The following is an 11717-nucleotide window of genomic DNA, read 5'->3' on the forward strand; positions in this document are numbered from 1 at the left end:
TGTCACTCAGAGTATCGGAGAGGTATCTCTGGGCCCTCTTGGTAATGCACATCATGATAAGCCTTGCAAGCAATGTGACTAATGAGTTAGTTACGGGATGATGCATTACGGAACGAGTAAAGAGACTTGCCGGTAACGAGATTGAACCAGGTATGAAGATACCAACGATCGAATCTCGGGCAAGTAACATACCGATGACAAAGGGAATGTCGTATGTTGTCATTGCGGTTTGACCAATAAAGATCTTCGTAGAATATGTAGGAACCAATATGAGCATCTAGGTTCCGCTGTTTGTTATTGATCGGAGATGTGTCTCGATCATGTCTACATAGTTCTCGTACCCGTAGGGTCTGCACGCTTAATGTTCGATGACGATTTGTATTATGAGTTATGTGTTTTGGTGACCGAAGATTGTTCGGAGTCCCGGATGAGATCACGGACACGAGGAGTCTCAAAATGGCCGAGAGGTAAAGATTGATATATTGGACGATAGTATTCGGACACCGGAAAGGTTTCAGAGTGATTCAGATATTTATCGGAGTACCGAGGGGTTCCGGAACCCCCCGGGGAAAGTAATGGGCCACTATGGGCCATAGGGGAGAGAGAGGGCAGCCCACAAGGGGTGGCGACCCCCCCCCCCCATGGGCAGTCCGAATTGGACAAGGGGAAGGGGGCGCCCCTCCCCCCCTTTCCTTTCCCCCTCTCCCTCTCCTTCCCCCTTTCCACCTCCAAGAGAAGGAAGGGGGGCGACTTGGACTAGGAGTCCTAGTCGGTTTCCCCCCCATGGCGCGCCCCCTAGGGTCGGCGGCCTCCTCCCCTCCTCCTTTATATACGAGGGCAGGGGCACCCCAAAGCACATCAATTATTCTCTTAGCTGTGTGCGGTGCCCCCCTCCACAGTTTACTCCTCCGATCTTATTGTCGTAGTGCTTAGGCGAAGCCCTGCACGGATCACATCACCATCACCGTCACCACGCCGTCGTGCTGACGAAACTCTCCCTCGACACTTTACTGGATCAAGAGTTCGAGGGACATCGTCGAGCTGAACGTGTGCAGAACTCGGAGGTGCCGTACGTTCGGTGCGTGATCGGTTGGATCGCGAAGACGTTCGACTACATCAACCGCGTTAAGCTAACGCTCCCGCTTTCGGTCTATAGGGTACGTGCACAAACTCTCCCCCTCTCGTTGATATGCATCTCCTAGATAGATCTTGCGTGATCATAGGAAATTTTTTGAAATTGCATGCTACGTTCCCCAACAGGTCTCTCGTCTCGCAAGAGGTGGTGGGTCGAAGATCGGGATGTCAGCGTACTGTGCCAAACACAACACATGGTCTCTACTCGCCCTTGCGCTTAAGATATTTGTCAAAGTCTGAGTCTAAGGATGAGACTGGCATCACCCCACCCACCCACACTGGAGGGGCCAGTGTTATTGCCGTTGGTCATGTGTCGACTCCACAACATCTCATCATTGTCCTCCCATTTTATGACAGTTTTCCAAGTGTATTTTGCTCAGATTAACCATGGGTTCCGTCGGTTTTGCCTTTTCACTAACGATTATTTGTGAAAAATATAGAAATTTGTTTTCTTGTTTTTCATGAATAAATACTTTTAGAAGGATTTGGAGATATATTTGGATAATAGAGTAGGGGATTTATAAGTTTCCAATTGGAAAGATCTTCATTTGGCACATTCAAGCATCGCCACTTGTACCGCTCCTTGTACTAGGCAGCGCCGCCTCCCCCTCACCTATACAAGCAACTTTTGTGTTGACAACATACAGAGAAGAACAACATGACAACCATGAACCGCGACTAGAGCAGATAGGGGAGATCCGGAGGAGAATTGCTTCACTCAGATCTGTTCCAGCCCCCTCTGCACCAATGATAACATCGTCTTAGAGAGAGATTCCAACTTGTAAGGCTATGGTTTATAAACTCTATTCGTACTTTGGTCCAGAGATTGAGATCAGTTTAATCATTCAACATGCGATCTATGATATTATTGAGATGGTTTCCCTTTGCATAGTCTCGTTGTCCAGTTGTTATCCTTCTCTCATGCACGTGTAATTCCCCAAGGCGTGGGAAATGTATGGGATTCGTGATATTTATTCGTGCTTAATTTGTATGTTGATATTTTAGAGATTACTCTGATGATTAAGTACTAGGTTGTTATGTGTGGCGAGTATAATTAATGTTTGTTGTCTAATTTAAGGACTCAGACAACATGATCTGAAAATCTACACGACCAACCTCTTTGCGTCTAACTTCCCATTGCAGACAAACCAACACTTATTTTATTTTTTGTCCTTTATTTGCCCCCTTAGTCTTAGACAAATTATTTTACCTCAATTACTTGTGTTTCATCCTGATCGTAATATTTGCAGACACCAAAATAGTCAGCTCACACAAGACTTGTGACACCTTCCCTACATTTCACTGGGAATGATATTAAATGAGGATTGTATTTTCACGGGAGTGCTTCAACCACCTATGTGCACTCGGGGGACATTCTCCTCCTATAGAAACACCTCGAGCTCATCGAACAACTGTTCTCGTCTTCGAGACGGGTGAGCTCGGCGCGTTCGCGGTCGACCGTGCGCTTATCCTGCAAAGGTGAAGTTGCAACAAAAAAAAAAGAGCGATCTCGACTTCACCTGACCCTGTTTAGCTATTTCCACTGACAGGCAAAGGATGGATCATAACGTAGTGCGTCACTCATCCATCGATATGAATCGAGTTAACAAGGAAGAGACGATCCATGAACTAACATGCGGTTGGATGGTTTGGTGGGCAGAGATGATCGTGTTAGGAGTGAGGAAAGATGCGGCGTATGATCGGTTACCAGAGGGGAAATCACGATCCAGCAGATAATGACGGTGGTTACGCATTTGAAAAGAATAAAAAAGAAACGTGGTTACGGTTTCCATTTACCCCACGCGAAAATTACGCTCCACGTCGGAGATATCCCGTTGGGGCGGGTTACTTTCGTAGCGAGCGCGTTTCCTCCCACGGTCCCACCCCAGGTTCGCTATATATACCTGAGATCGAGAATGCGATCGACCACGACGGCCACCACCCCATTACCCACGACGATCATCAAACGACTGAAGCGAGGGAGCGGTTGATCGATCAACCCTGCAAGATGCAGATCTTCCTCAAGACCCTGACCGGGAAGACGATCACGCTCGAGGTCGAGAGCAGCGACACCATCGACAACGTCAAGGCCAAGATTCAGGACAAGGAAGGTACGCACCGCCGTCGATCGATCTCATCATCTCATTGGCTTGAGATCGTCTGCCAGCTGGCGGCCGCCTTGCCGTACACACTGTGTTGGGCTGTTGGCGACATCGACGATGCTAAATTGCTAATGCTAAACTGTTGTTGGTTGTTGCAGGCATCCCTCCGGACCAGCAGCGGCTCATCTTCGCGGAGAAGCAGCTGGAAGAGGGGCGCACCCTGGCCAACTACAACATCCAGAAGGAGTCGACGCTGCACCTGGTGCTCCGCCTCCGCGGCGGCACCAGGGGAGGCTACCTAAACGTGGAGCCAAATCTCCTGCAGCTCGCGCTCAAGTACAACGAGAAGAAGATGGTCTGCCGCAAGTACGTGTATATATATGACCATGCAAAGCCCATGATCAGATGAGATCTAGTACTCCCTCCGTAAATTAATATAAGAACGTTTAGGTCACTAAGTTTACAGAGGGAGTAGTACTCTACTTAATTATGAAGCTATACCCATGCATGCATGAGTTCATATGATCGATCGATCGACCGAAACTTTTTGATAACCTGTTGTGGTGTGGAACAGGTGCTACGCTCGGCTTCCCCTGAGGTCAACCAACTGCCGCAAGAAGAAGTGCGGCCACAGCAACCAGATCAGGCCCAAGAAGAGGTTCATCAACAAGCTTTCGAACTGAAGATCGAATCGGTAGGGGAGAGAGAAGGGAAGGACCGTCTGTGAATAAATTGTTTCATTCGGTTTATCAAGTTGCTTTAGTGATTTTGAATAAAAAGGGTGATATGTTCTAGCTAGCTAGTCTGAAGTTTCAAGCCATGCAAGGGTTACTTAAGAGTTGGATGCATGTATTACCCACATATTCTGTTGGTTTTTCTTTTCTTTTCCTTTTTTTTTGGAGGAAATCGTGTATGTGTAGGGCATAAATAGGAAAAAAAACACACGAATCTCCGCAAAAAATCAATGGCATGAGATTTAGATATGCTATACTTGAGGCACATCTACATGTGCTTTAGCAAAACTTATTATTTTTTATTTCAGGGGACTGGGGAATAGAATTACATCACGAAAAGGCTCCAGATCAGCGAGACAAGGTGGGCCTTGTTACCCATGGTGCATCCTAGTATCGAAACCTTCAAAGGTTCCACATCCACAATGCTGGCATATTAACCAGAAAAGTGAATGACATATTAACCACGTGACACACACCTGGTAAACAATCCAAACAATTACAAAAAACAGAATGGTGAATGACATGTTGCAACAATTGGGAAATCAAATGGATGTGCCAAGTCCATACCTCAGCACAAATATCAATCCAAGATTTTGTGCGGGTACCCCCCTTTCCATTACTTGCATAAGGAAAATACGAAGTTCAGGACTTCTGAAAGGAAAAGAAGAAGCGAGTTGGATGCATTATCAAGAAACCCACTGCGCACGCAAGTTCCACATAAGTAGCGCAAGCAACAAAACATAGGCCACGCATGCCCACCCACATGATCAGCACCGAAACATTCTAGCAGCAACAAAGTGTGACTACAACCTTGAAAATCGATCCGCCTCTTCCACAAGATGAGCTCGGAAGAGATCCTTGACAGATACACCCTCCGTTCCAAAATAAGTGACTCAAACTTTGTACTAACTTTACTACAAACTTGAGTCACTTATTTTGGGACGGAAGGAGTGCCTAACATGTTTGTAGCATCAATCCTGAGCATATCCGCACGTTTCGTCAGTCCTGGTGCTCCTTCTGCCTTGTGAACACCTGCCCAGTACAATAAAAGCGACCAAACAGAACACACAATGTCGAAGGGAGATTTGATCAGTTTCTTCTCAAAAGGTTTGCCTTATTACGAGCTAGCCAATGGACCAGCAGATGGCTGCCACTAGGAAAGTAAACATAACACCACGCATATAATTGCCACACATTGTTAGGACAAGGCTACAGGGCATGGGAACAAAAGGTGTTGCACTGACTCATGGCGATCACAAAACCAACAAACATTATTGCCAGGCCATTTTTCTTTTGCATCACATACCTAATAGGTATAGCATTTTGAAAGGGCTGCCATTTTATTTTATTTTGAATTTTCAAAGGAACTTTTGCCCTCCAAATCACTGAAAGCTAGCCCCATGCACATCATTCTCCATTATCTGGTGCATAGACTTGGTAGCGCACATCATTCTCCATTATCTGGTGCATAGACTTGGTAGTGAACACGCCCCTTTTAGTAAATCTCAGGTTCAGCTTTTCTAGGTAAGGTTTCAATCTACAGCGGAGAAGTTGCAATTAGATGTGCAGCTTCGTCGTCAATCTCTGAATTTCATTCCGGTGCATATATAACAGAGAAGCTGCAATTAGATGGAGATCCAACATGTGAAACCAAGCGGTGAAAGAGTACGAGATGTAACCATCAAGAGATAAGAAAGTAATTCGCCAATCTATTTCATTTCAGTTTACATCTCAAACAGCAAGAAATGTTAAATTCACTCCATTCCCTTTCCTCAAATGTCAAATGTACCACAATCGAATATATACAGAAAACATCAAAGCAATCTCACATACTAAGGATGAGATGAGTTTACAACACACTTATTACATTGATGAACAGAATATAATCTAATACATGACGAGTAGCTCGCCCCTCTTTTGTATATGCACAATGCCACTAAGGATAGTATCCCCTTATTCCATGTGGAAAGCTGCAACACAAGGCCTTCCTCCACTATTCTCATGATGCGCTCTCGGCAAGGCATACATAAATACATATACATTCATAACTGGATGGACCTCCGGTTGGTCGTTAACGCCTGTGAGCGGCAGTGGCTGCATGACAAGGTTGCATTGCTCTAGATAAATTCTCTTGTGTTGAGTGCCCTTGACTATGTCATGCAACCACTCTCAAAGTCGATTTCCCTTACATGGTATCATCATCAAATATTGTGGAAAGCACAAGCCCACGGGCAAATGCACTCCTTTGAGCCCGCTCCTTCTGATCCTTATCAGACAGAGATGTTTCAGCTCTGTAAATTCATCAGACATTCAATCAAATATTGATAACAAGACTATTAACTACAGCAAAACCTACATTTAAAAACTCCTGCCTGTATTTCAAACTTAGATACAATATTTGGCAACGAGAAATAATTTTAAAAAATTTGGTGAGCATCAAGTCATCAAAAACCATAAGGCCCATAACATTGATCATCAATATGGAACATACGGACGGGTAGACTACTATGATATACAGCACATGCGTAAGTTGAACCTAGTGTTTTCTTGGAGAAATATCTTCCAAATCAAATTATGTCAAGCAGATTAAGGAATAAATCAAGCACATACTAACAGCCAAAAAGGGATAACTAATACGTCAAAAAGGTAACAAAAAACCATAACAGACAATGTATTATACAATTGATAACAATGACAAAACTTAATTGGTGTCGAGGCTTTGCAATTTTATTCATCCTTGGGCATGTAAAGCTGTACTGGCTATGCCCAAGGACAGCGCACAATATAGAATGTGGAAATCTATCATCCACTCGGCAGATACAGTAGCATCGTGGCAAAGAGGAAGCGGAGTGAGGCGGCAGAAAGAACAAAGCTTGAGGTGACATACCTCTCTACGATCTTTTCATCTGGGAATTTATTTAGCAAAAATGTTTTGTCAGATGACTCTGAACGAAAATCTTTCGATGGTTCAGCCACAGGCAAACTACAAATTAAAGATTGCAAAAATGGATCAGGGGCGGCAGCAGGAGGATTAGATACATAGGATGATCCACCAAGAAAGGACTGCAAACTGCCGTCTCTTAAATCCTTTCTCAACAAAGACAGCAAAGAATGGGACCCAGAAGATACTTTTCGGACTCTGCGCCTGCGTTGCATGTATTTTTCATTAAGGAAAGCAATGAATAAATTGTCTTCCAATAGAAACCATGTATTCTGAAGAGGACACAGTAATATGGTAAAGTCACTAGCAATCATTGGCAGCAGTAGAGTGAATAAAAAAGGATATCTTGAAGTAACTTCCATGCTGCATTGTCAGGTGGCCTATCAAGTCCGCCCCAACCCTTGTAGCACAGATGGGGCATACCTGAAAGGTTAGTTCATCAAATTCCATGAGTGCTTATTATTTGAATTCATCAAACAGCTATGCTCACACAAGGAAGGACGCAAGGTAAGCAGAGTGTTACAATGAAGTCCTGCCAAAAAAAAAGAACGAAACTGCCAATTATGTCCAATACAGGTAAAAATTAACTATGTTTTAGTTACCTCTCTCTAGGCTTACAGTCCAAGTAATCACAGGGTAACCCAGCAACACACACATTAATTTATATTCTAAGTGTAATAATAAAAGAAGAAACTGAACTCTCTAGTGTTCTTAAACAGTAAACGTGAGTCCTCCTAATGTAGAAAACCAGGTAGCAATCGCGAACCATAAAGTTCAGTACCACTCTTTTCATTCTATAGATAACTCTACTCCGCACCACACACAAATTAATCAGTGTGACACCACTTCTACTCAATGAAATGTGCAAGAACCATAGATCCAAACTCTTAACTACCAAAGGAACGAACATGGCCTAGCCTAGCACCTCTCTCTAGGCTTACAGTCCAAGTAATCTCAGGGTAACCCAGCAACACACTCATTAATTTATATTCTAAGTGTAATAATAAAAGAAGAAACTGAACTCTCTAGTGTTCTTAAACAGTAAACGTGAGTCCTCCTAATGTAGAAAACCAGGTAGCAATCGCGAACCATAAAGAGTTCAGTACCACTCTTTTCATTCTATAGATAACTCTACTCCGCACCACACACAAATTAATCAGTGTGACACCACTTCTACTCAATGAAATGAGCAAGAACCATAGATCCAAACTCTTAACTACCAAAGGAATGAACATGGCCTAGCCTAGCAACTATATCTCAAACAACATAACAAATTAATAATGCACGCCCTACTTTGAAGGAGAAGGATGACCTTCTACAATTCAGAGAGCTTAGAACTTGAGTTGTTAACAAGAAAAACAATTAAAGGTTGGGACTCAAACTGAAGAGCGGAATAACACATGTCACCTAAGAGGGCCTGAGACTAAGAACAGGAACTAGAATTTTGTAAAGAGAAATTCTAAAAAGAAACTTGTACAGCCAGTAACGAATCTATCAGGTGGGCTTCGACGGCCTAGCCTCTGATTTTGCCAGCAAAAAGGCATATATGCATAAGCAATCATGGAAGATAATCACAAAAGAGATTATGTTAATACGTGTGACAGTGCCTACACGGTTCTGGACAAAGCAAGCTGCGCTTGGGCCTTAGTGCCTATGGCCCGCCCAACAGCTAGCCTGTGTTGAACCGCTCTCTTGTCGTCTCGTGTCGCACAACACGTTGGCAACCAGAGACCATGTAGCAGGGGAGGCGAGCAGTGGCCTGTAGCTATACGAGATTTTCTTGATTCAAGCAACTTCTTTTCTTTCCAAATTCACTACTGATAAATATACTCCCTCCGTAGATACACCCGTATCAAGACAAATCTAAGACAACTAATTTGGGACGGAGGTAAAATATAGCACATGTTTCTCAAGATTATCTTTGATCAAGAATTTAATCGGTCAACAATATGTTGATTGTGTGATCTAAAAATGACATTGTTGGATTCGTGTTGGAATGAACTTTTGAATAATGCCGATTTCGTATAAGATAGTCCACATTTTTTAACTGTTTAGTCAAAGATATATCTCAAAAAAACGGTGCGCCTTATATTTTAGACCGAGTGAGCTATATGCTAAGAATTTTACCAAAGTTGATGGTTGTTGTTCAGAAGTTACCACTTCACACTTTCATTACGAATATTAGGAGAAGTCAAGAATTTCACTGATGTCATGATTATTTGATGCACAATCTAAAATTTAAATTCAACAAACCTACATTTGATGTTTATTTCCTCGATTCAGATTAGTGTATTAAGCTTTGCGCATATCCTCCACTTTCATCCTCAATTCGCCACTGTGTAGAGTCAATCTTATTGGCCAGCTATAACAGAAAACTGTTTCAGACTTTCAGCTAGTTGCACCAGTTGTTCACTCCAGAACCAACAATACCTAATACTCCTACAACCCAAGGGAACTACATTCCATAACCAAACTCGCCAAAGAAAAAATTCCCAAGAATCATAATCACTAAGATTCATAAAGACTCCTGTAGGAACGCTAAAGGCCAACCACATACCGCAATTCCAACCAGCAACACCATAAAAAAGCTCTCTGTTAAAGGAGTTGGTTCCTAAAATGTTCAAACGCAGCCACCTAAAAGGGAACTTGATTTCTACACTTCCAACCCGAACTACCAAAGACAAACAAGAATTCTCCAGCAGAACATTCAAGAGTCTCATCTTTGCAGCAATCTACAAAGCAATAAACCTATTCCATATCAAAATTACAAAAACAATGGATTTTCCGAACCACTAAAAGGTACGGGTTCCTTAATTGCACCATCATCAACATTTCCGTCCTCAGGCGTGACGCATCCTAACGATATTTGGCGTGAAATGTCCCATTTCGGCTAAAATTATCTCAAGGGATCAAACGGGACCCGACCGAGCGAATCATCAGAAAGGGCGAGGCGACATACCCCGCTCTTGGCCTCGACGGCGTGCTCGTCGTCGATGTGGCAGCAGAGCCCGACGAAGTCAAAGTCCTCGCCGCAAAAGGGGCAGTTGTATGCCTCCGCCCCGCGCGCCTCCACCTCGTCCCCGCCGGCGTCCGCGTCGTCGAACCCCATGTACAGATCTGACGTACGACCACAGCGAACCACGCATCAGCCCCAACGTCGAATTAAAAAAGGCGAAATCAGCCGATCGATCGATCGTACCGTAGCGGGACTGCAGGCGCCTCGCGGCGGCGGCGGCGGCGGAGGAGGTGGAGGAGGAGCGGCCCCACGCGTCGCCGGAATCCATGGCGGAATTGGACGAAACCCTAGCCTCGCCTCGCCTCTCTCTCCTTTCCCCTTTGCGTTGGTGATTTCTTTTTTGGCTTTCCAGGCTTTTCTGTCCGCTCCTCTCTTCCCACTGCTTCGGTGTGCGCGCGAGCGTGCGTGCGGTGTTTGTTGGCCGTTTGCTCCGGTGTGGGTCGGTGCGTGTGAGTGATTGGAATGAATTATGGGACGGAAAGGTGGGAGGAGGGTGGTAGTTGGTGGCTGCCTGCACCTGGTCTACGGTGAGCCACTGGTAACTGCACGGTGGGGCGTCGCTGTCAGCGGTGGTATTTTTGGTGAGATTCTGTCACTGATGGTTGGTGCTGCGAAATGGTTGCAGCGTAGCAGGGGGGCCTTCATTTCTTGATTAAAGGGTTAGAAGAGTGGGAAATCGGAATTTCTAGGCAGTAGTACTTGAGAAGAAGTATTTCCTGATTCTGTATTCTCAGTTAAAACCAGATTAAAAACACAGTTTTTTTGACTTTTTGAAAAATATAATACAAACATACACATTCACGTACACCCAACCCAACAAAAAGGATTGAGATTGTGAAGGAGAAGGAAAAAGTGACTTGATACAGAAGGCAGAAGAAGCAATAAAACGGTGACGGATGGCACCAACAACCGGCAAGAGTTGAATCAAACCGAGTCGAACCAACTTAGCCACCCTAGTTGCCAGAGTCTACCTAAGCCACCTCATGAACTTACATGGATGCCATATTCCCATATTCCATCTTGCATGTTTCTAGATCTCCCGATGCCACACGCTTGTTGCCGCCGATGTCCCCGGCCTTCGTGTTAGACCCTGACAAACTAAAGTTCAGAAGATGCCTTAAAGTCACAAAATAGAGTGCAAAGTAGCAGTCTTATGATGAGACAGTCTAGGGTTTGCGTCAATCTCCGGTATGCCAATTAAGGGTGTGTTTGGTTTCTGTCATCAAGTGGAACGGCATGGGTCGGGTCCGTCCTGAAGACCCATTCCTCGTTTGGATCGTCGAAGGAATCGGAACCAACCAATTCCAGGGAATGACATATTGCCTGATTATTCATCCCAGGTAGTCTCTCGAAATCGAGCGGACCACGCGGAACCGGCCGTTCCCACGACCTCACTCCCCTACTACACAGACCAATGAAGCCGCGGGGCAACCGCGGCAGCAAGAAGCTGTTGGGAAACGTAGCATGGAAAACAAGAAAAATTTACGCACACGCAATGATCTATCCATGGAGATGCATAGCAACGAGGGGGAGAGTGTGTCTACGTACCTCGTAGACCGAAAGCAGAAGCGTTTGACAACGCGGTTGATGTAGTCGAACTTCTTCTAGCTCTGACCGATCAAGTACCGAACGTACGACACCTCCGAGTTCTGCACACGTTCAGCTCGGTGACGTCCCTCGCCTTCTTGATCCGGTAAGTTGTCGAGGTAGTAGATCAGTTCCGTCAGCACGACGGCGTGGTGACGGTGATCGTGAAGTGATCCACACAGGACTTCGCCTAAGCACTACGA

The 11717-nt window shown here is 44.8% G+C and overlaps 2 protein-coding genes across 2 annotated transcripts; one reads left to right on the forward strand and one right to left on the reverse strand.

Moving 5' to 3' along the window:
- Positions 1-3037: 3037 nt before the first annotated feature.
- On the forward strand, positions 3038-4119 carry LOC123169239 (ubiquitin). Its single transcript, XM_044587080.1, has 3 exons — positions 3038-3245; positions 3395-3602; positions 3811-4119. The coding sequence occupies exons 1-3, from the start codon at positions 3143-3145 to the stop codon at positions 3917-3919; spliced, it is 420 nt and encodes a 139-aa protein (XP_044443015.1). The 5' UTR covers positions 3038-3142; the 3' UTR covers positions 3920-4119.
- A 1597-nt stretch (positions 4120-5716) lies between these two features.
- LOC123181750 (protein DEHYDRATION-INDUCED 19 homolog 2) lies at positions 5717-10392 on the reverse strand. The gene is made up of 5 exons (XM_044594080.1): positions 10111-10392; positions 9871-10028; positions 7257-7334; positions 6858-7126; positions 5717-6261 (listed from the first exon to the last, which is right to left on the reverse strand). Exons 1-5 carry the CDS (start codon positions 10193-10195, stop codon positions 6156-6158), a joined length of 696 nt encoding a protein of 231 aa, XP_044450015.1. The 5' UTR covers positions 10196-10392; the 3' UTR covers positions 5717-6155.
- Between the last annotated feature and the right edge of the window lie 1325 nt (positions 10393-11717).

The sequence above is a fragment of the Triticum aestivum genome, chromosome 1D (assembly GCF_018294505.1).
Source record: "Triticum aestivum cultivar Chinese Spring chromosome 1D, IWGSC CS RefSeq v2.1, whole genome shotgun sequence".
Lineage (NCBI taxonomy): Eukaryota > Viridiplantae > Streptophyta > Magnoliopsida > Poales > Poaceae > Triticum > Triticum aestivum.